The sequence below is a fragment of the Polyodon spathula genome, chromosome 33, assembly GCF_017654505.1.
Source record: "Polyodon spathula isolate WHYD16114869_AA chromosome 33, ASM1765450v1, whole genome shotgun sequence".
Taxonomy (NCBI): Eukaryota; Metazoa; Chordata; class Actinopteri; order Acipenseriformes; family Polyodontidae; genus Polyodon; species Polyodon spathula.
The window spans coordinates 4,748,813-4,774,340 of record NC_054566.1 but is presented as its reverse complement, the minus strand read 5'-3'; the positions used below and the strand labels follow the sequence as shown (position 1 = coordinate 4,774,340).

At 40.5% G+C, this 25,528-nt stretch overlaps 1 protein-coding gene across 3 annotated transcripts in view; it reads right to left on the bottom strand.

The window, feature by feature from the left end:
- LOC121303517 (astrotactin-2-like) overlaps positions 1-25,528 on the bottom strand; it is a 615,708-nt gene that overhangs the window by 299,127 nt on the left and 291,053 nt on the right. For all 3 annotated transcript variants that reach the window (XM_041234251.1, XM_041234250.1, XM_041234252.1), the window contains one exon: positions 19,796-19,946. In XM_041234251.1, the coding sequence (XP_041090185.1) occupies positions 19,796-19,946 (151 nt within the window). The remainder of the gene's footprint in view (positions 1-19,795; positions 19,947-25,528) is intronic.

Below are 25,528 nucleotides of genomic sequence, written 5' to 3'. Positions count from 1 at the left end.
CTCAAATGTATTTCAATATGTTAACATTGCATTATTCAGCAGGTTTCATTCGACTTTATGAAGCAAAATTAGTTAATTCTATAGGGTGATGATGATGCAACACTTTTGGCCATAGCTGTAGGCAGGTTTCATCTAGGAAAAGAAGAGAGTGCCTGAGGGTTAAAGACTGTGCCATACCCAACAGCCTACATACAAAAAGACAGTTTTCAGCAACTCACAGCAGATGAATAACAGTTTGACAATTCTGATGAACACTCCAGGGTTTAGTGTGCTTCCCTGTGATTGCTTTGAAAGTACAATAGCAGAAAACAACTTGACAGATTATCTGACAGGATTTGCAATTTAAAGAACCCATTTTATGAAAGGCTCCAAGCAGCTGATGCAGCCATGCATCACTGTAGCATGCAGCAGTGTGGCACTCATCATCGCCTTTAGGGGGGACTTGGTGTTGCTTCAATATTCTGATCAAGGAACACTCAAAGCATGGCACAGACTGCTGAAGATTTAGGTGTAGCCTGCAATAAGTATCCCTACCTTGCCTTCTTGATGCTGCATACTATATTTTTCCTGGCCATTGCTGTACTTACAGTAAACACCCCTAAACATGCAGCACAATTTAATAAGCACAAGTTCCTTTATGTAGCAATAATGAAGAGTCCTGTGAACTCCAAGAGCACGGCTTTAAAATCAGTTTTGTACAACACAGACACAGCAAAGGTGGAGTATGCTCAGAAGGTGTTGATTTAATAGGGATCCATGCTGCTGTTCTTCACATATTTTAATGTAGATAAAAACACAGGACTCTTTTCACAAAGCTTACTGAATAAAAGATCTGATCAGTTGCATGAATATAAAACGTTATTGATTTCCTAGTCATATTAAACTTAAAACATGTTGTAAAATTGCTCAGGTAACTAAAATCTAGTTTTACCAGATTTTATCAACATGTCTTGTTCCTTCAGCTAGAATTGTGTCAAATGTGAACATTTGGGTTATAGTCAGCACATGAGTTTATAGAATGAACAAAAACATGTGTAATGTTGTTAACATATTAGGTAACACTTTATATTAAGTGTCTCTAATGGCTGTGTGATACAATTGTATACTTACATATATCATGTAAAAAGATATGTTAAGTACATTGTAAATACACAGTAGAGATGCAATGTAAAGTGCTATCAGATATTAATAGGTGCAATATAGGAAAGGAAATGTACTGTAACAATATATAACACTAGGGCTTACATAAGTTATTTTAGTTACAGTACACAATGGAAGAGACAAACAATGATAGAGATATGTCATTGTAATGGCAACCTGTCAACACAAGCAGTCTGATTTATCGATTACTGTTAGCTAGCCTGCTTTTGTCAAGTGCACATCATTGTAAGAATATGGACACAGGTGACAGATTCACAACTCATATAGAACATGTTACACAACCGTCTGTCTTTCTCCAGCAAGGCTACTGCATGTGTCACCTACTTTTAGGCTCATTATGCAAAAGATTCCTTCTCATAGATTATGCTTGTCTCTCTGTCTGTCTGAACATGAGCAGCTTTCTTAAAAAAGATATATGCTGACTGTTTAAAGGGGCTGTTTTAATGCAAAATCTGATTTCAACACTTAGATAATGATTTCATGGACAGCGAGTCAATTGTTTCTCAACATTTCTTTCAGGAAGGTTAAATGGATATTGTGTTATACTTTTTCTAAGTCGATCTTCATTGTCTCAAGCGCGGCTTCCTTTTGATGTACTATGAAGCCTTTGCATATTTATAATTCATTGTGAGTTTGACTGGCAGTGTCTTGTCTTGCACTGCACTATGCCTCCAGTAATCAGAGCTTTGTCTGGTTTGGACAGATACGGAGATAAATTAGTCTATGCTTCTTTTCACCAATGTGACCGTGTTATCAGTCACTATCCTCATTTTGCATAAAATACTTGAAGTATTAAGATGAAGTATAACACTTACAGACCCTGATAGTGTACCCTCACACATCCCTGTTACAGACACTGATATTGCACCTCATACCTCCCTGTTACAGACCTTGACAGTGCACCCTCATACCTCCCTGTTACAGACCCTGACAGTGCACCCTCATACCTCCCTGTTACAGACCCTGACAGTGCACCCTCATACCTCCCTGTTACACACACTGATAGTGCACCCTCTTACCTCCCTCTTACAGACTCTGATAGGGCACCCTCATAACTCCTTGTTACAGACCCTGACAGTGCACCCTCATACCTCCCTGTTACACACAGATAGTGCACCCTCATACCTCCCTGTTACAGACTCTGACAGTGCACCCTCATACCTCCCTGTTACACACAGATAATGCACCCTCATACCTCCCTGTTACACACACTGATAGTGCACCTCATACCTTCCTGTTACAGACCCTGAAAGTGCACCCTCATACCTCCCTGCTACAGACACTGACAGTGCACCCTCATACCTCCCTGTTACAGACCCTGCCAGTGCACCCTCATACCTCCCTGTTACACACACTGATAGTGCACCCTCATAACTCCCTGTTACAGACCCTGACAGTGCACCCTCATACCTCCCTGTTACACACAGATAGTGCACCCTCATACCTCCCTGTTACAGACTCTGACAGTGCACCCTCATACCTCCCTGTTACACACAGATAGTGCACCCTCATACCTCCCTGTTACACACACTGATAGTGCACCTCATACCTTCCTGTTACAGACCCTGAAAGTGCACCCTCATACCTCCCTGCTACAGACACTGACAGTGCACCCTCATACCTCCCTGTTACAGACCCTGCCAGTGCACCCTCATACCTCCCTGTTACACACACTGATAGTGCACCCTCATACTCACTGTTACAGACTCTGATAGTGCACCCTCATACCTCCCTGATAGACACAGATAGTGCACCCTCATACCTCCCTGTTACAGGCTTTGATAGTGTGCTGATGTTTGTTTGTGACACTAACATGTTCTTAGTTCATTACTTCAGAAATATCTGAAATACCTAGTTCTTTTTTTTAGATTTCTTTCAGCAAGTAATTGGTTCTCTGACAGTGGTGTCAGGTGTCCAGGTACAATCACAGATGGGAATTCACCCATAAGACGACACATTTGGTCCATTTCCAGTTATTAGCAGCACATTCATTTAGTAAAAATAGGTAAGCACACCGCATTTATCCAAATCAGTTAAATTTTTCCCTAAGAACTGCTTTTTATTTCAAAGTAATGCAATGCGAAATTGTAGATCACACATATTGAAAATTGAAGAACTAACCTTTTTTTTTTCTTTTTCTTCTTGACCGATCCAACAACACTATAATTCATTGTAATCAGAACCACTTTGGAAAACTGCATACATAAAGGAAAGGAGACAACCCCCCACCCCAAAAAACTAAGAATTACATTTGAAACCACTTACTCTTTGCTCTTGTCTTTATTCTTCATTAAACTAATACATTAGTGTATTGACATATTTTTCTTTTCTCAGACCATTTGGGCACAATAACACCTCATCACTGTCCACTGTACAGATGGCTCATAGCGTTACTTTGCCATTATGTAAGTTCAAAGAGCAATCTAATTTCAATAGTTACAAAACTATTTCTCAACATTCCTTTCAGGAAGGTTAAATGGATATGGTGTTATAGTTTTTCTAAGTCAATCTTCGTTGTCTCGAGAGCGGCTTCCTTTTGATGTACTATGAAGCCTTTGCGCATATTTATAATTCATTGTGAGTTTGACTGGCAATGTCTTATCTTGTCTTGCACTGCACTATGCCTCCAGTAATCAGAGCTTCGACTGGTTTTGACAGCGGTGGAGGCAAATTAGCTTTCAGGATAAACTGCAGAAGAAACAGCAACATAACCTTGTAACAAATTGAGCTTCTACTTCTTTTCAACAATATGACTGTGCTATCAGTCCGTGGAAGGAACTATTTATCATCTGATTTGCAATTTGTAATGAGTTTGTTCAAGAACCTTTTATGTGTAGATCCAAAACCTGAGAGGAGGGGTTATTGAAATGCCAGGCAGACAGGCCGGTAATTGAAAGTTAAATAAGAGAAGGCAGCTGTTAGACTAAAGTACAACACAACACTCTCTGACAGGCTCTCTGAACCCAAAGGAGTGACAACCGTGACTTTAATCCACCTTTCCTTCTGCCTCTTACTGACAGCAGCAAAATCACAGGTCTTGTTTATGTTCGTAATAGCTGCAAGGGCAAAGGCACATTTTCTTGTTAGTTTTGTACCATTAAATGGTTTATTATTTTAAGAATTGTTCTGTTGCTGTTTTATTTCTTTTGGATATGGATTTTGAAAGGCAATGCTAGAGATCCAGTACTCAGATGCAGCACAGGATGAAGTGCCAGGACACAGCACTGACATTTTTTCTATGACAAAGCTTTTCAAACGGTTTTGTTTGAGACTCCGTTTTGAACCGGGACCCCTAACTGAAAACTGTGGAAAAGGCAAATAACAAATCAGAAAGAGAAAAGGCACTACAGTCTGTAAGGAAAGAGTTAATGAAAACATTGTAAGTACTAAACTGTGACTGAGAGTGCAAGTTGTAAACATAGTGTTATGTTAGCAATGTGTGCTGCTAGAATGTTTTTTTACCTGAGAAAGGAGCAACGCAATGAGCAGAACTAACCTCGACCTGCCCTGGTGCAAGCAAGAATTGTCTGGTCAAAATTTTACTGACTCATAGAGATAATACAGCAACTATTTGGACGCGTGGGGTGTAAAAACTCTCTAAAACAGAAGGCACTAGGAAATGCATTTGAGAAGCATCAGTATCCTCCATGAACACACACCAGCACCTTGTCCCATGCTTCTTCCAGACATTGGTAACTGATAACATTGCTTAGCTTCTATTAATGACTTGTGGCCTCATTATTGTTTCTAATGATAATGCAGTAAAAGTGGGACTTTTGATTACTGGAATCAATAAAGGAAGCTTGTTGAATTCTGTGTAAATCCTTGCTGTTTGTGCTCCTTCACACAAAAATACATACATAATGTTGTTTCCTTACAAGTCAATGCAAGAGTTTAAGTACAATTGATTTAAGTATATAGAGTTGATTCAAGTGACTGACCTGCTTAATACGTGGATTATGTTGCTATTTACAGCTGGAAGGAACAGAATAGCGATTGATAGGTACATTTTAATGCTTGTTTGCTGATGTAATTACATCAGCTGGTTGAAGTAATTCATTTTCTAAAGTGTTCAGAGCTGTGGTAGATTGAAGTGAATTTTGATAGTGTGTAAACTGGACCAGCTCTAGACCTGCAGGACAGTATAAATTGGCAAACAGTGTCTTAGAACGCCAGCAGTTCTAAGCTCCAGCCAGTCGAAGGGCCACATGTCCAAGGGCAGTCTAAGCTGTGATAGTCCAAGGACAACATGTCCAAGGGCAGTCTGAGCTGCAGCAGTCAGAACAAGGACAGGTTGAGCGAAGACCTTTTCCAAATCTCTACCAATGGCTACTAGAGGTCTCATTCCCACCTTGACACCTAATGTCTGGAGCCCCTGGTCAAAGCGTGCTCACTCTTTCTCCTCTCCTAGAATAAACACTGGTAAATACTTGCTTCAGATAGCGTTACCAACTCCCTCTCCCCTTGTACTGCCTGCTACAAACTGTAATTTCTCCTTCCTAAATTGCAGTTCTCTGACCAAATCCCTGCTTTTCAACAAACCTATATATAATACTATTGACAAGCCAAGACGCACTTGTAGAGGTTGGGGTACTGCTGTTATTGCTAACTCTGTGCTTGCCGCCTGGACTCTCTCTATGCCAGTCTTCTCTTCTTTTGAGCATCCAGCTATCAAGCTCCCATCTCCCAAGTCCCTAAACCTTGCTGTTATCAATCATCTACCAAAGAATAAGCTTGTATTGTGGAGTTCTTGCAATTCCTCTCCCTAATCTGCACTTCAACTGACAAAATTCTACTCCTTCATGATTTAAATATCTGTGTCGATTTGCCTTCTTCCCCACTAGTGACTGACTTTATCACACTCGTGGTCTGTCTTGGATCTCAATCTGTCAACTCTCCCACTGGAGATGCGCCGAAGCCAAGTTTTTGAGATTTGGCCAAATACCGAAACCATCTCAAAAGATTCGGCCTAATACCGAATCTATAAAAACTGTCAAGAGAAACGGAAGGAAACTGTTGAATGAAAAACAGACTGGCAGTTACTAACAAGGGACACACACAATCTATTGTTCTGAGCCTTTTAATTCATGGTATTTTTATTACTGAATGGAATAGACCGCCAGATTCAGACAGTGAGCACAATAATTTGTTATACAATGACATTAGAAATGCGTGTAGCAAAGGAGAAGCCATACTAATGGGGGATTTCAACTTCTCCCATATAAAATGGGAAAACCCGATGGGTAGCGCGAAGGATGAAATAGAATGGTGGAAATGACAAATGACTGCTTCCTAACACAATTTGTCAAGGCAACGACTAGAGGGGAGGCATGCCTTGATTTAGTCTTTTCAAATAACGAAGATAGAATAACTAAAACAGAGGTCAGAGAACCACTGGCAAACTCAGACCACAGCATGGTCTCATTTGAAGTGTTTTTTAAAACCTCAAAAGTAATGACTAAAGCTAAGGTTTACAATTTTTTAAAAGCAAACTATGAAGGTATGAAACAGAGACTTACAGAAGTAGATTGGAGTAAAATAGAGAAAACACCCACAGAAGAAGGATGGTTGTTCTTCAAAAATGTAGTACTAGAGGCGCAAAACAATTATATCCCTAAAGTAGACAAATCTAAATGTAAAACTAAATTGCCAAAATAGTTTAATAGATCAATTAAAAAAAATATTCAGCAAAAAAAGCACTTTACAGAGCATTAAAAAAGGACCAAAAAGAAAGTACGCAGAAAGAGTACACAGAACTGCAAACGCAAGTCAAAAAGGAAGTTAGAAAGGCCAAGAGAAAAATAGAAATGAACATTGCTAAGGGAGCTAAAACCAATTCCAAAATGTTTTTCCAATATTACAACAGCAAACGAACATTCAAAGAGGAGATTAAATGTTTAAGAGATACAAATGGCAAAATTGTAGATGAAGAAAAAAAAATAGCAAATATGTTAAATGATTACTTTTCACAAGTTTTTACAAAGGAAGATACTGACAACATGCCCCACATGTCATCCAGTTCCTATCCAGTTTTAAATAACTTTAGCATAACTGAGGCAGAAGTGTTAAAGGGACTAGGAGCTCTTAAAATAAACAAATCCCCTGGGCTGGGTGAGATCCTCCCAGTAGTACTCAAAGAAATGAAAGAAGTAATTTACAAACCGCTAACCAAGATCATGCAGCAGTCTCTTGACACAGGGGTGGTACCGACAGACTGGAAAATTGCAAACGTAATACCGATCCACAAAAAGGGAAACAAAACTGAACCAGGTAACTACTACCTACTATTGTCTTTAATGACGTTTCAACCCATGTCACCTGATCTGAGAGTAGGGTTGTTAACAGGCTGAAGAATCTCGCGGCACTTTAAGGAATGTCTGGTTTTGTAACTCACCTCTCAGTAAAGTGTGAATGGTGTGAACTGTCGCTAAATTAATTTTATTGTTTTAATTAATTGCTACCAAAAGCACACACATGCCTGCGAGGATCGTTTCCATCAATCAGACCTATACAGCAGCTGATTGGCTTTCTGAGTCTCTGACTGGGCGGGTCTGTGTGAAGCAAGAAATATTAAACACATACTGTATAAACTTTACATGTTGTCACAAGGTTAAATGAAAGCGTGCATGTGAGTGAAAAGTTATCTATAATAATGGTTTTGCACTATTTTGATATTGTTTACTGTATAAATAAAAAAAAATAAAATTAAGCAATACGATTAATCGTTGTTATGAGGCTCTCCAGATAGAATCCCCACCACAATTAAACAATTAACTACATTTACTGAACTGCTGAATCAATTCATACTCACTGTACATGTCAAATACATTGCAGTTTAGAGAGGTGAGTTAAAAAACCTGACCAGAATGAAAGTGTCCTGAGATTCTGGAGCCTGCTGACAACCCTATCTGAGATCTATGAGGAAAAAAATACCATGATGAGTGACCTAAATCTCCCTGTGAAATAAAACCTACGTTTATTTAAATGCACCGTGTGTGTAACACATATCAAATAGTCTGCAAACTAGCTTGAAAATGATTTTAATAAAACACAGCAGTTCCCAAATGGCTTGACTTGTATTGGCACATTACAGTAACGTAACATTTTATTTACTAAAGCATATTGTTCGTCTTGCACATCTGACTGTTGTAAAGTTACAAAAAATATATATTTCTGTGCACCGATTTTTATTTTTTTCCCTCTCAGTATGCGCTCTAGATTACATCTCAGACAAAGCAACAAAGCACAAGAGTCTACAACAGTTTGCCAAAAGTCTACAACAGGTTTACTGCATAACTTTACTCCATGAAAAGTGTGATGTGAATGTGCTGTTGCATACGGGGATATGTTTGCATTCAGCAGCTGCATGTGTCACCAGTAATAGGGAGTTGAGAGCAGTGACAGAGTTCATCAAACGTGTTCTTGTTATTAAATACAAAAGTTATGTTCAATACTGGATTTGTGTCTTTTATTTAAAGAAGAATCGCACACATTGGAGGGATATATTAACCCTTTGTAGTCCATTTATTCAGCGCTTGACAGGCGCGCCAAGTCCAGTTTGTTTTCACACACATTGTTTATTTTACACGCGCTGTTTAATTTTTTTTTTTTTTCAGAGTAAAACAGGTTTAAAAGGCATTGAATTGCAAAAGGACACTCAGTACTGTAGCTCCAGCCAAGTTCCACCCCTTGTTTGCTGTATTTTTCACATACCTCTTTATAGACTTGCATACTGATAAATCTTCTCCTGATCACTCGTTTTATCACCAAACTCCTCAATAATGCAATCCAAGTCATTATTTTATTACTATAACATCTCAAAAAGCTCTGCAAATGTCTGTGATATTCTTTGAGCACTTGATGCTGAAGCTGCTATCTCCTTTGTTTATGTCCTTGTTATCTCTGTGGTGCATGGAGCTATCAGATACGCCCTTATTTTTCGGCTTCATTCGGCTCCTATCGGTCTCACTCAGCCGTTGAAAGGTTTTCTCAATCTTTTTTCCAGAGAAAAAACGACTAGAGACCTGTGCTTTATGTCTTTTTGATGATGTCGGACAGGGTCCAATATCGGACTGGAAAGGGAAAATTGTAATGTCGGACCTGGTCCGACATAGGACCGCAAAGGGTTAAGCCTGATATCTGTTATTAGCTGTTGTCTAAATTGCTATTTCAGGTTTTTCACTCCATCTTATTTGTATGATTTAGAATTCACATCCTAGCCTTGTGTTTAATGTAATAAGCCTGTATTTGCATAGTTTTTTTTTTTTTAACTTTGTATTTCACGAGGCGTGAGCTGGGGGTAGAGATAGGGGTAGAGATAGGGCAGAAGAAGCAGAAGGGAGCAGTTAGTAGAACAGAGTGGCGGCTAGAAAGGACTGGACCTAGGATAGAAGAGCAGGCGAGGCCCACTCTAGTAGCAGACCAGCGAAGCTGGACATGGAAGTTTGGACAGAAAGTGGTCACTGACTGAGGGCGGCGATGCCGACACAAGCTCAGGGCCGACGGACCTAGCAACCGAAAACATATATGAGGGTTAAGACTCGCGGAGTTGCCCCTCAGAGGAAGATGGTCCCGGAAGACTGGGACACAAAAGGAGATAGAGAGGGAGAGGTACCCAGCATCTGAGACTTCTGTAAAGGGGCGCTTGTTAGACCCCCAATTTGCTGAGACTTCACGCTGCCTGGGACCTGAGATAAGAAAAAGGGATAGAGGTTAGTATGGGACTCGAGCATGAGTAGCCACGTCCCGAACTGAGACAAGATAAGCTCAGGAGCTGCGAAAGAACAGAGTGTGGCCGGGGGTCCGCTCTGACTCACACGGTGAGAACCCACCTGAAGGTCAAAGGTTAGCTGAAGCCATGCCCTGAGGTCGGGGAAGTGAGATCACTTGCCCCCCAAAGGATGGACCCCCGGCACTCCATCAAATCACCCACACTGTGAGACAAACAAAAGAGCACAAGCCAGTGCATAACATAAACAAAAGACTAGAAGGACAAACGGGACAAACAGGAGAGTGGTTAGTAAATTTAGTAGGATATGACTATGTGTATACCTGCTGCTCAGTGAAGAGGAAAAAACCCCTTGAAGCTAATTAGGGGAAAACCTCTAGTGGCTCCGGCAGACAGGTAGCCCCCACTTCAGGCATACTAGCAATTTTTTGGAACGGGCTGCAACTATGTCAGAGGGAGATGAATGAACATAAGAATCCACTGCAAAACAGGACTGTGCCACTGGTCTTGATCAGGCTCTGATTGATGCTGGCCCTTGCAGCAGAGGTGGCTGCACCAGTACGGAATGGGGTAAATAGCTGAGGAGGGAGGCCTGTCCTTGATGTTGTTGAAAAGGCAGAGAGCAGACTTGGTCCTTGAAAGCTGAATGAATTGATCGGACCGGAGTTGGTCTGTCTTTGAAGTGCGCAGCCGAATAAGAAAATAGGAGTTGGAAATAGAAGAGAGGTCACATAAACGAATATCCACCGGGAGTAAGCAAGAAGCTGAGGGAACTGTGAATTCGCAGCTTCTAAGAAAACCAAAAAGGTTGTGAGGCAGATGATCTCCATGAGTAGATTCTCGTAGGGGGAGAAGCAGCCTTTCCGAAGAGTAGAGATGATTCTAGCATTTTTAGAAGGAGCAGCAACTATATCAGGGAAGGATGAATGAATGTAGGAATCCACTGCAGAGGAGGACCAGTTCCCCCACATTCGTGATCAGGCTGAGTCGAGGGGGGGGGCTGCTCTGGAGGAGAGGGTGGAGAGGAGGGAGGCCTGCGAGGATGCGAGGGTGGAGAGGAGGGAGGCCTGCTCGGAGGAGAGGGTGGAGAGGAGGGAGCCATGCAAGGAGGCGAGGAGGGAGGCCTGCTCTGGAGGAGAGGGTGGAGTTGAGGAGGGAGGCCTACTCACAAGGCGAGGGTGGACAGGAAGGAGGCCTGCTTGGGGGGCAGGGGCGGAGGAATGGAGGGAGGTCTGCTCGAGACGAGACAAGTGATGATAGGAGTGAGGAATCAATGAACAGATGGTCTGAGGAAAGGATTTGGGGGGGGGGGGGGTTCCTGCTGTGGAGATACTACTCGATAGAACTTGATACTTGACATGTGAGTGGACCGACCGCGCTGAATTGATCCGTCTTGAGGTATGCAGCCAAGTGATCGAGTAAGCATGGAAGGTGGCCGAGAGGCAGCTGATCTCCATGGGTAAATCATTGTAGGGGGAGAAGTGGCTTTTCAGAAGAGTGGAAATTAGCAAATGGAGACTATATTTTGATATAGACAGACGGGAAGGTGAGGCAGGGGGAAAGCTCTTAAGAATCCCACAGAGGGTCAGACAGAATGCTGAATATGGAGAGACTGGAGGGAGTTGGAGAGAATCCCTAGCATGGACCATGAGAGCCAGGTTTTGATTGAAGGGCTATGATTATTTGAATCTGGGCGCAGGGGATTGAAGACGCTGAGCAGGCTGTAGAATAGGAGCTCTTGAACAAGGTGGAGGGCTGCAGACATGTAATGCTGAGCAGATTGAAGGAGGTTACGGAGAGTAGGTTTCAGTTAAATAGTATCTGGAGAAGCTGAGGATTCTGGATGGGGGTTGAGGAATCAAATGGGACCAACTGACTGAACTTGGATACCGAAAGTAGAGGCAGAAGAAGAGCAGGAACTGAGGGCTGAGGTGGCAGCTGGACTGAACGAACATGAATCGGCTACTGGGGAAGCACGGCTCCTTTACGCCCCATGTTCTACAAATGAGGGCAAAGATGAGATGCCGCCTTTCTATGTGTTAGTTAATACAGGATCGATCAGCGGTTTGCTACTATCATGTCTGCTTGAAATGGAAACGGTAAACTCACATTCAGAGATTTGGGTTTCGCAACGCCAGTTATTCTCTTAATAGTGGAAATCCTTAACTCATAATCAAGACAGATTTCCAGTCTAGTACCACATCTCAAACCAAGTATTAATACTGTAACATTTGGGAGGAATAGGATTGCTGAAGAAGTGCCCCGTATTTTGATTAGATGGAGATTAGCGTTAGCCTTGATTGTGGGAATACTGCCACGATCTGCGTATTGGAGGAAGGCTGGAGCATTGTTGGCTCTGGAGAAGTGCAGCTGCAGACTTCAACAGTAAACTAGAGAGACTTGCAGCTGTGGTAGTGAACAGATCTGAAGAGGGAGTGGAGATCTGCTGTAGTGAGGAGCAATTAACAGTAGAGGGCGGGATCTGCTGAACAGAGCAGAGGTCATCGGTAGAGTACGGTGGTCTGCTGCAGAGAGTAGGGATCTGCAATGCAGTAGATATTGGTCTTTCAGTGTTAAGGCCGATTTAGATGGACCCAGAGATGGGGCTGCTTTTGGGCAGAGATAAAGATTACAGAGATCTGAGACAGCTGCAGAACCAGAGAGGACGAAGAATATGTTGTTCCGAGGCGTCTGCAAAACCTATTGATTGGTCAGAAGCAGTTTATTGTCTATTGGGGGTAGAAGGACATTGACTGAAACATTGAGAAGTCGTAGGACATGGTTCCATTACTGACTAGTGGCTCGAGTTGATGAAATGATGACTTTTGATGAACCTGGTCGGACTGGAGGAGCAGCGCCAGATGAGAAAATACGAATTTGGGAACAGGAATAAGTGACAGGAATGGATGCGTGATGCAGGGAAGCTGGGTTGATACTATGGTCACCCTTTAGCAGCCTATGCCCCATTCTTTGAACCTCCCAGACTGTGATCCTAGCTTCTGATACGCTTGTTCTCTGAATCTTCACTCGGACATACCTGGTTCCACTGACTCTCTTCTCCTACGGAATCCTACATCTCCTATAATGAACTTATTCTTTTGTCTCTTGCACGCTTGGTCGCTATTTGTGGATTCTATACTTTTACGTCTCTCATCCATGAGGAAAACATCATCGTAGCATAGTCTACTTATCCCAGGAATGGAGTTCTTGCACTTCAGGGCTGCTGAGTAAGGTTGCTTCATGACCAGGTCCTTGAAGAGGGGAACTGTTGAAATTGGAGAATGTCAGTTGCTACAAAAGGTTGAGGAGGAGGGGGTCTCCTGTAAATCCCTCGAAATGACAACAAACTGCGGGGATGTGTAGAAAAGCTGGAGCGTGTGAGCTTCACAGTGATAACAAACCAGCTTAGAGACTGTATAAAATTTGTGGTGTTACACTGCCATCTAGTGGTTATGATTAGAATTAACCATTGGTTTGAGTGAAGACGGGTAGAATATTTGGTTATTGTGATTAAAATTCTTGTCGGTGTAGAACAACAATGTGTACTCTTTTAGATTTTAATATCTTCATTACATATTTTAGGACATGTCATGTATATGAATACGTTAACGCAGTATTTAGATGTCACAATTCAACGAATTGAATGAGCCCTCGCAGGTTGTAAAAGCCCAGCAGCAAGCAAGCCAGAAAATTGCAGTACTGAAGTAGGGAGTTCGCAGTGCAGATTAAGCTGCCTGGTCACCATGGTTACTTTACCACTCCCAGCAGTCATGCAATGAGGGCGTTGCCATGATAGCCACGAACCGAGAAGCACTGGTGAAAAAGTTGCAAAACAGCAGTGTTGTTGAATGTTGTTGTGACGAGGTCAAAAGCACGAGACGCCACAAGGCGAAACGGAGCACGAAACTGAATGGACAGGTACCTAAAAGGTTGAACGTAACCAATAGAAGTTCAGGGCAGGATCCCATGAAGGAACGATAATTTTTGCTGGCTCTGGGAGCGGAGGAGGGGCACTTGATTGCAAGCGAAGAGTGAAGGAATGTTCAGCTGACAGATCTTTATAGTGGATTAAATAGGAGCGATGGCAAGGCAAACGCTGATGACGGGAATGTCAGTGTCTTGTTGAAGGAGCTTTAGAGATTTGAATGGAGGGCCAGTTTGTCTAATGAAGACGCGGACGAGATGAGAAATGGAACTGCGGTTGAACGGTGCTGTTGCTGGCTGGAGGCTGGAAAGAGCAGGAAGGACTAACGCAGGAGCTCCTGCAGCCGAATGGAGAAGCTGAATGATGAGAAGCAGCACTGGAGCAGGTAGGAAAATATTTGATAATATCTTGGGAGCGCTGTGCAGAGAATTGACCTCCAGTGAAAGGCAACGAAGTGTAGATTAGCGGAGAAACACGAAAAGACGGCGTCTGAGTGTGTGCTACAAAAACGAAATGCTAGACAGCAAAAGGTGCAAGTGATCTGGGCTTAAATAGTAAATAGGAACTAATTGACAGGAAATTGGAAACCCCCTTGCTACACGTCTCCTGAACTTACGCAAGCTAACATTTAACGTACTAGGCCCTGCATTTCACTGTATTTAGTGTATTATGCATTGTTCCTCACTATCTTGTAAAGCCCTTTGTTTACTACATGTAGCCTATTTAGGAAACACTATATAACACAGATCTCCATAGTTGTTCCGGATACAGAGAGTGGCGTCTGTCACTTTCTAAGTGCAAAGGTATGTATGTAACCATGTCCAAATGTGTTGGCAGGTCCCACTATGGTAGGAACCCGATATCGGGACGTGACCTGGACTTAGACATTTTGTTTTCTTAGGCCAGTTTTCACAAGTCAGGCTGCAAGTCCACGATCAAGTTGCTCTTTTTCATAGAGGCACTGACTTTGAAGAGATGGTTATCACTCTTTTAAAACTGCCATTTTACAGCATCCGCACAATGTACTGCTGTGGCCTCCTGTTCTCTTTGCAATGCTGCAGCCTCATTTAAAAAAAATGGATATTTGTATTCAAATGTCCTGGGTCATTACCCATCTGGGACATTGCTCCCAAACCAATTTCACAGCCCAGCATCCAGACTTCTTCAGTGGCATTAGAGCCTGTTGCTGTCTAAATGTGACATTTCCATTTGTATGTTTAAATAAGAGTCCCCCTACAAGCACTGCTATTGTTAGAACAAAAGCACAGCAGCTGTGCTTGTATTTAGACGTGTAGCAGGAGGCTTGGGCTGTACTGTAAACCAGTACAGATGGGAAGGACTGAGAAACGATTGGACGAAACGATTGGACTGGGAAACAACTGGATGACCCAGGATATGTGAATGAAAATACAAGACAGTAGAGTGATGGGGGTTGTTTTCAAAGGAGATCCACTGGAGGATAGTGCTGTACGCCATTATTTAAACAGGTTTTTTTTTCTGCACATCTGTTTTTCCTATCGATTGAGTATTTTCTAAAGCTGCAGAAAACCTGGCAGGAATCTATCCACTAGATTGGTTCATTATTTATTCTAATGCTTTCTTTTTTGTAGAATATATAATGAGCTAAGAATCTGTGTCTATTTTCCAAAGCCCAAAGTGGTGGATAATTTAAAACTTCCATCAATAAGATTTCCACCTGCTTCAGAATAGTCATTACAACTATCCACCAGTACAAAAAGAGTAACAGCACTTCAGATCAAGTGACCCTGACTTTCAACATAGATCCTATTTTAGTAGCAGCTGCTATTAATGAGGAAGCACAAAACAGTCCCAGTTTTTGCATTTGGAAGTAGTGGCGCTGGAACAATCTCTATAGTGAGGCGTTGAAAACCATTGAACAAAAACTGGAACCCCTGTATATGATGGAATCTATGCAACTGGTTGCTGTTATGTTAGAAGTTTTAATAAAATGAAGCAGCATCAACATGTTTATCTATTGAAGTGAAACACATGCTTTAACCAAAGCCCTTGCTGCAATATTTACAGCATGCTTACCATAAAATGTTTAGAGCAAACCAATGGAAAAGTAGCGTTTGCTGTGAGGATCCACTTAAATGCTGCAATTTAGACATGCTTACTTGTTGGTTTTATTACACATGGTATAAAGACAATAACTGTACCATGTAAACCTCTTTGTAATGCCCGACATTAAACTGTTAGGCAGGGATAGGTAAACTGTGTATAAACAATGCTCAAACAGTTCTGGGTTAAAATTCTGAGCCCTCTCCATTAATTACCGCCTGCTGATTCTGAAAATCCTGGTTATATTCCAGCCATGAATTTGTATTCAGTGGCTGAGTGAGTAGTACCCCAATATGAATGGCTTTTCTTCATTGGACTTTGCATGAAGCAAAAAGACTGGTTTGATATTCATGAGGAATAGCAAGCATGTTATGCGCTGCTCCTTCCCATCTGAAACTCAAGACATGCCCCCACATGCGTGCAGTACAAACGCTCTCAGACACACTGTACGAAGGAAAGCCCCAGTGATTAAAACACTATAGGCTCACAGGGTTTGGTATCTGGTTATTTGCTTTATTCTTTGCACTTCACACAGAGTTGTGCTTTATGTCTAACGCTGTACTTGAAAGGCGCATTTCCATTTAAATAGCATCTTCACAATGCACTGAATGACTGTTTTGAAATCTTGACCTCCTTCTCATTTTCAGTCCGTTGTTTTTACCATCTGCATCCCAGCCAAACTGTACCATTTTCAGAGTGGGTCAGTGTTTTAAGGGCTTTGCTAGTTTAATCTCTGAGGAACACAAATGAAATTGAAAACATTGTGTTTGCCTTGAATGCGCTATGAAGGAAACAATGCACTCGAAGCTCCTGAATGTTCAATAGGATAGACATCAAAGCACAGACCTGGTCAGCTTTGTATTTGCAGAGGATTACAGCAGAACACTTTAAAGTTTCAAGTCTTTTCTCTCAAGCTTTATTTCCATGTTACTCTAAATTCAGAACAAATGGGATATTCGCTAGGATGCCTTCTACATTGTTAATGCAAACACTGGCACACGTCCTTTACCCAGTTCTTGTTTTCTTTAATAATTGTTTTTTGTCTAATTTTAAGGCTCCAACAGCTGGCATGGATTGTTATCATTCCTTCAGGGTAAGAACATGACTACATGTCCAAACCACTTATACCTGTCAGTTTAGTTTATCCTTGAACAGTAACTGACAGTATGTACTGTATGGAGTTTTTCCAAAGCTGTTTGGCTTGAGGGTCCTTGATTTTATGCTAGCAGTGCAGCTTTGTATACCCACTTCAGGACAGTGTTACTTTTTACTTTGCAATCCCAAGGGTTTCTAGTTGGAGATATTTGTCAGCACCAGACACGTCACTTGTTAGAGTAGGTCTTGCTTAACTGGCGAAGTTAACAGTAGTATCAAAAGGAAGATGCTTGTATCTCCTCTATGTAAGTGTCACAACCTGTTTCCATCACCTGCCCTGACAACTCCCAAGCTAGAGGCACAACATGAGCTTTTAAAGGATAAAGGCCATTTCACACTCATTGGGTTAAACTGTGAGTAGCAGGATTCCGACAAATATAGTATTACCCGTCTCCACGTGCTGCTACATCTGTTTAAATATAGTGTTACCCATCCCCACATGCTGCTGCAGCTGTTTAAACATAATGTCCCACGAATCCACCTACTGCTACAGCACCTGTAATTGTACCTGTAATTGTTCTTTTCATTGTGAACATCCTGACTTTTTATACTTCGAACTTTAAAGTCTGTTTCAAAGCTCTTTTCAAAATGGCCGCTCCAGTGCACTGGGGTTTGAGATCTGCCCTCTAAATCACTGTAGGAAGCAATTAAAAAAAAAAAAAAAAGCATAACAACAAGTGCTCTGGCTTTTCTGTTCTGTGTCACACCGTGGATCGTTATTGCTGTGTTACATGTATAAGTGATATATTCAGATGGTTGAGCTTGATTCATTGCTTTATGTAGTAACTGGATGGCTTGCTGACTTCTAATAGGCTGATAAAACATTGAGTACAAGAATCCATTTAAAGAGGCTCTAGATCAAACTCAATATTCTTACGTTCTTATGCATCAATGCTGGTTTTGAAGAACAGCATAAAATAGCATTAAAAACCATGGACAATAAGGGAAGTGAGAGGGGAAATCACTATCTATTCATCAGTTTAAAGATTTGTTTATACATATACATTATGGAATAGCCCTTTGGGAGAATACCTTGAAGAATGTGACAGTGCTGCCTGCTAGCGCTGAGGGCTGTGTAAAAAGCAGAGCAATACACCACATGCATCTAGACTGTTTCTATAGCCTTCAGCTAAGTGTATCTTGCTGTGTACAGACTCAAAGGAAATTCTTTGCCTGGAAGGTATAATAAAGTGCACTGTTTTGAGCACCTAAACTGTAAATATTGTAAGCGGTGATGCAAACTCCTAATCAATGTGGAGTTCTTTAATCAGTAGCAAGGCTGACATGGAGGATGCCAAACAGAAGCACTGCACAGGTATGTCCCTTGCTAGCTGTTATCATCATTACCATTCAACTCTCCTCTCTGGAAATGAATGAACCTCCAATACCTATCCTTATATCTGTATATCTTTGCCCCTTGAGAAATTTTTAATTAATTTTCTACAGCTTTCTAGAATATTTATTCCACTTGGAAGTTATGGGATAGGATGTGTAGATAAATGAAATAAAAAAAATGAATAAATTTTAATTCCAAGCTATAAGGCAACAAAAAGTGAAAGTTTTGAAAGGGGGTGTAGACTTTCTATAGGCAATGTATGTGGCAAAGTAACAGGAGGGTGTGTGCAGAGCAGAGGCTCTGCAAATGGATGCACATGAGTGTGGGTGTCTGGTGATGAGAGATGTGTTTAATGAGTGATTCAGGTATGGTACGAATTGAATGATTAATTTGTCAATCTACCCCTGGCCACACCCTATAAAAGAAAACAAAGGATAAATGTTTGGGGGGGGGGGGGGGGGGGATTGTGTAGGAATTAGTTTTGTGTTTATTAAGAGTGTGTGGAAAGCGCGTCATTACAGTTTCTGTGTTTGTGCTATTTTCCTCCGTTGTCTACCTTGGCCGTAAGCCACGCTACAATATGTGTGTGTGTGTATATATATATATATATATATATATATATATATATATATATATATATATATATATATATATATATATATATATATATGCAGTACTAAAACAATAGCAATGTGTTTTCAACAATGTTAATGAAATGCACACTGTAGTTCTTAACCCACATTTGCATTATTCAGTGGCTGTGAAGCGTACTGTTGATTACAGCAGTTTATGTAGTTATGTATCTGTACAGCCTGTTAGGCCAATACTGCCTTATAATTTAAAACCAGAAGAGCACATCTCAAACATCATTTTGTGCATTATTTATCCAAACGTCATTTATCTTGTGAAATTACTCCTGAAATCAATCTAAAGCTGTTAGTTTTCAGGTCACATCTTGCAGCCAATAAAATGTAAATCTGTGTATCTTATCAGCAGCTGCCTTTTCACATAAGATTTAAATGTTTTTATTAAAAGATTCATGAGTAAAAATGAGGGTGTTTCCAAATGACAAAGCAACTACAAGAGCAGTTTTGTGGGGTTAGATAAAAACCTTTCTCCCTTGCAATGCAATACATTTGAAATGAGTTCATCCATCACTGCAACCACTCAATGGTTTGGATGAGAAAGGCAGCATGCTGTTTTGGTTAATGCCTTCATCTGCGCTGAAGGCATATTAGCTGAAACAGATGATGGCATTCGCCAAAATTTTTGTCTGCCTTATACAGCTGATCAGTCCCGTGTCAGGGAGGCTAGTTGTCTTTTCTTTTGTTTCAAAATGGAGAGCTGGCAGCCAGGAGGAAGGGTTTATAGCATCATGACAGCCACTTGAAAAGTCACATGCACCTACCATGCATCCTGAAGAGTCCACCTTCCGGTCTGAAACACACTTGTAGTTTTTTCTACATCCCCCATTTTCCTTGGCACAGTCCCTCACCGGCCCAAAGGAAGAAAGGAGATCATCAATGGTTTCAAAATATGTAGACATCAGAGCTTCTTCCCTATGATGAGAAAAACAACACAATCATATGACAAACCAAAAACATACACAAACAATGACTTGTATTTATCTTCTATTATATAAAAAAGATACAAGCCTTTATCTTCTTCTAGCATTTGTTTATGTAACAGGGTGGAGGCTGGTCAAGAACCGACAACCACGCTCACTGCCAGTGAGCCTTAACTACTATGCAAAAGGGCCAGGCTGCTTTGTGCTCGTGGTTCTGAAGCTTTGAACCTCATTTCACCAGCAGGGCAGTATGCACATCACCAGAGCATTATAGCTGATGTCTTCATGTGTGTGTGTGATGATTGAATCTGGTTCTTTATTAATACAGAATACCTTGTGACTCTCTTACTGTGTCCTCCCTTGTATGAAACATAACCCTAAATATATATTCAGAATCTTGTCCTGTTGGCTTTGTTTCCTTTCCATTTGATGGCTACACTTGAGTCAGTGACACAGAGACAGACAATATTTCAAAGCTTTGAAATTAATATCATAGGGGTCTAATGCTAGAGCACAACATATTTGCCCCTGATTTTGAGGAAAACACTTGGAGTAAGTGGGAGCAAACTGCTTCTGCACTAGTGACAGTGGTCAGCATTATTTTTGGGGTGTGGCCTCATTTGCATGTTAGCTTTGAGCAATTTTAATGATGACACAGACAGGGGTGACTGTGTCTCAAACTGACCAGGTAGGGAGGTTTATTTGAAATGCAGGCGCTGTCAATCCGATAAAGGGAACATTACATACAGTCAATTGTCAAACTTGGATTAAAGGAATTTCCTGATGCTACACATTTTCTACATCTAAAATTAAGCAGTCAAATTAAGCAGTCACTTATTGTAAATTACTTCTTATAATAGAAATTCACTCAACATGAATTTCCTATTAGTGCAAATTACTTTGGAGCTCTTCCAGGGAAGACAATGAATTGCCCTGGCACAACAGCTGAGTGTAAAGGATATTGGGAAATGTAGTCACTTGCATTCAGATTAGTGCCTCTGTTCTGTATTTTACTGCTGTTTTGGGACTACTGATCCTATGATGCATTTCCATGAAACAGCACAAAAATGTGCACTAACCTTGCAGACACAACTAGAGGTGTTGAAAGCGATGGATAGTGCACCTAATTATACAAGAAAAAGAAAGATGTTGCTGCAGATTTCAACATTACTGTGAACAGTTTCTCAACCATTCTGAAAAAAAAAAAAAAAAAAAAAAAACTGGGGTTTAAGTAATACAGGCCTATGAACAGCAAACTGTGGATGCAGGTCATCAGCTTTTCCGATTTGATCAATACCTGATGTAGAGGACACTTTGCTTTTGTACTTTAAAAATGCCCATAGATTTGCAATGTATACTTTTTACAAGTTCACTTACAGCTGTATGTACAATAAAATGCACAGTAATTTAAAATTGTTTTTAATTGTACTGTAATTGAAAATTGATTTCAGTGTTACTGTAACGTCAATAAAAACGGACAGGATGCACATGGCTACATGCCTGATTATACAGTTTTTTTTTGCTGGTTTCTTGAAATTTGTATTACAGAGAGAGTTGACTGTAGTTCTTATATTTTAAAATAAACAATAAATAATACAGCCGTGCAAACTGTGATGTGGAAAATGCCTTTCTTAACTTCAGGGCTTCAAGTACATCCTTTTGAAAGATGTATTAGATTATCAATTAACTGAATTTATAACAATGTCTGCAACACAAAGTTACACAACTTTATTCATTTCTTCAGATCTCAGTACATTTGACCAACTACTGCTTGACCTAACTTACATTCCAGCATGCCATGCCAAAACCAATGTTATATTAATGTACCACCAGATGAGTATAAGTGAGAGCTTGGACTCATTCTGTAGAGGATATGCAGTAGAAAAGGCTTTGCTGTATGCAGGGTTGGACTCAGTTCCATTTCCAATTCCCAATTCCAATTCCCCCCCCCCCCCCCCCCCCCCACCCCCCCCCCCAAACAAACACACACACACTCTATGCCTACCACAGTGAACCAGCTGTCAGGTGAATCAGTCAGAGTGGTTCTAAAAGTTTAGAGTTGTGCTATATCTGTATAGGTTGGAACACTTGTTAGCCAATGAAATTGCTCCATCTTTTCTTGATATTTTATAAGAGGTTCCTTCATCCGGAAACCAAAAAGCCACATGACTACAATATTGCCGGCCATGTTAAATGAAGGGTACATTACATTAAAAATAAAGCCCGCGTGAGAAACAGTTTATGAGATATTATAAGTGGGCAGGCAGATTTAGCTTACAGGGAGGCCTGATGGCCTAACCAGATAACAAAATGAAACATTCTGTTAAACTGTTTAATATTCCTGTAAAGAAGGAAAAAACAAATAAGTTCAGCAACGCTCATTTAGAATAACTTTGAGCTTATTAAGGATCCTCAGGTAAAGGTTAGACTATCTACTCTTTCCATACCAGCATTGCAATTCTATGAAGTATTTAACTGTGCAGAAGAATTTGGCTCTTGCATAGCTAGGGCATACTGAGCTCTATGAATAAAATGTTAATGATTCTGTGTTATTCTTGAAGAGTGTTTTATAAACATTCTCTTAGGTTAAACAGTGCTTTAAAAAATGACAATAAACCTTATTATAATTATAACCCTATATATATATATATATATATATATATATATATATATATATATATATATATATATATATATATATATATATATATATTTTTTGAATTGTGCATTGTGGCAAGGACGGGGTTAATTACCCATCCATAAAAACCTTGTGAAGAATGTGGCTGGAGCCATAATGAGGTAATTGCTTGATTGATGGGTAGTTAAGGCTCCAGCCACAGTATAAAAGGACACATTCTGGGCTCATTAAATCAGTGGTTAGAGAAGGAGAGAGACTTATAGAGATGGAGTGGCAAACAGATGATTGTGACTAATGTTGTGAAGTGGTTACAAAGGTATTTGTTTGATTAGACTTTTTGTATTTGGTTTTGTTTTGGCCCACGTGCCCTTTTGGTTTGTGTTTTTTGACAGCATTTTGTTTAGTGTGAAAAGTTTTTTGTTTTTATTTAATAAACATAGTGCTGCAGCAGTTTTCAGGTCTGCATTTCAGAGTTCTGTGTGCTGCTTCTTGATCTTGTCACACACCACACGACCCATCCTGCCGCAACGTCTCAATATATAAAGCGATTTCATAAACTGAAAGCCTGATTTAATTCATTTGAGTTTTATAAATAGCGCTGTTATACTTCATCATTGAAGGGCCTTTCAATTATTCACTGCTCTTGATTATTTAGGCAGTTACATGAAAGCTTATCTAAACATGTATTTGTATGTTAATTACTGGAATCCTTTGTTTAATTTAAAGTGCAATAAAAGAAATGTGTATCTTTCTGTATTTGTATAATATTTAGACTGTATGCAGTATATGGAAGATGTCTCTTAAACCCTGTCTGTAATTGCTATGAAAACTCCAGGTCAACAATTGTCTTGATGCACTGACGCCATTTGGTGTAATATCTATTATAGTTCTAAGTCAATTCAGCTCACACTGTTAATAAATAGTTTTTCTAGTACATGCGAGATAATAATGACCCATTGACTAATATCTGTAAAGTTAAAATCTTTCCCATTTCCTTCTCTCAACAGCGTTCATGTTGTCTACCATTTGCTAGTCACAAACATGGCTCTCTACTGTGATTCCAAGCCCTGCATCTGTGTTTTCCATCATTTTATTTCCTTGCACAGTTCGATTCCAGGCGCATAAGTCTGCATTGTACTCTGACCTTTGCCACCTGAGGCCTTGGAGCTTTCAAAGGCTCTGAATTCCGCTCTTTATTGGAGAGGCACAGGAAAGCAGCATTGGAGCTTGTAAGCAAAGCAGGCAATATTGCACTGAAGCAGGCCATACATTAAGTTTCCCACAATTGTCTAGACTTCTGTTTTTTTTTTGTTTTTTTTTTATTTTGCTGTGGAGTTAGTACGCACAGCAAATAATGATCTAAGCAGAGAAAAAACAATAGAGAATCTTTGATTATTGGTAAACCCTTGACCAATAATCCCAGAGCACTGTAAGTGGTATGATTGCCTGTATCACAATCTCTTAATAAAGATGACTGGTGCAAGAATCAGCCACAGAGGCTCCCTTTCAGTATCCATCTGTGCTTTCATACTTCAAAAGCTTCAGACTGCAATCTCAGGCACGCAGCAATGCTGTGGCCATTGACCAGTTCCATGTAAAGGGAAGCTATAAGCCAGACTGGTATAACCAATGTCTCAGAAAGCTTTTCAATTAGTAAATCTCACCTCAAACACTGGATTTCTCATTATGAGTGTCTGAAATGCTGGGGTATGAAACCATATTTCATGGGAATTAAGTTTAAAAAAAAAATAAAAATCTAATTCCTGCTTTCCAAAGCAGTCTTTGGAACTCTATTGCAATCGCTGCATCTCCTGTGAGTCATTTGATCATGTGACTCACATGATAACAACCAGTAAATCAGAGGACATCACACAGCCACTTTTGGAGAACAAGCGTATAACCACCTTTAGAGGTGCAATCAGCAAACAACTTGGAATAGAATGTCAGACAGGTAACCAGTTCATTGAGAACACACTAAAAAAAAGTAACTTCACAAGTCTTTAAATACAATGGAAAATATGCAAGAGCTGATAATACACTGTATTATATACATGAGGCTCCACTGCTAAATGTGTTTCTTTCATAGCATTGCACAACCTGAAGTACGGAATTACCTTCTCTGGATGATATGCTGTGTTTTTGCACTTTCTGCTTGAATGTGAAATGAGCTTCCCTTTAAACCCAGAACATCAGGAGCTCTCTGGGAATTGACTGCACTCGTTTCGAGGGAGTTAAAGCAATTAACAGAAGGTTAATCAGGCTCGTTATGAATGTGCTACGGAAAGGAGTGATGAACATGGCTGTTCTCTTCCTCCTGTGATACCTTCCAAATTTCCTAACGCTTAACACACAGCTTGTCTTCACACAGAACAAGCCCTTGTGTATAAAAGTCAGGGCTGGAGAAAATTGCAGGGAAGCAGGTGTTTAGAGCATCAGTTGCTATAGTAACCAAGTCTTAGCATGACAGGGACTATTCTGTGATGTCTGAATGGAAGTATTTTTCATATTGTAAACTTGCTACATTATTACAGCACAACCATAACATTAACATGACAGCCTCCACATGGTACCATAATGCTCTGGATACCTCTAGCACAGCTGTTTAGTGCAGTGTGATAAAGCCCCCACTTCATAAATGCCACAGAATGGAATGGAACGGAAAGGACTGTACCACAGCTGCTAAATTATGTGTTCTCCCTACAGTATCCACATGCATGAAATGCTAGGATTGTTTAAACTGAAAACTTCCAGGAATAGTCCAACCAATTCATTATATTGTCTGCTTAACATCAGTAAGGGGCTGGACTCTTAAGTTGTAGGTTGCTGTTTCATTATTGCTGTAAGACTCTGAATGGCACAGGTTCTAGTGTCCTTGGTCTTTTAAACTGTTAGTTTGAATGCCTTGCCACTGGGTGTCTGGGTAAATGAGAGCCTGC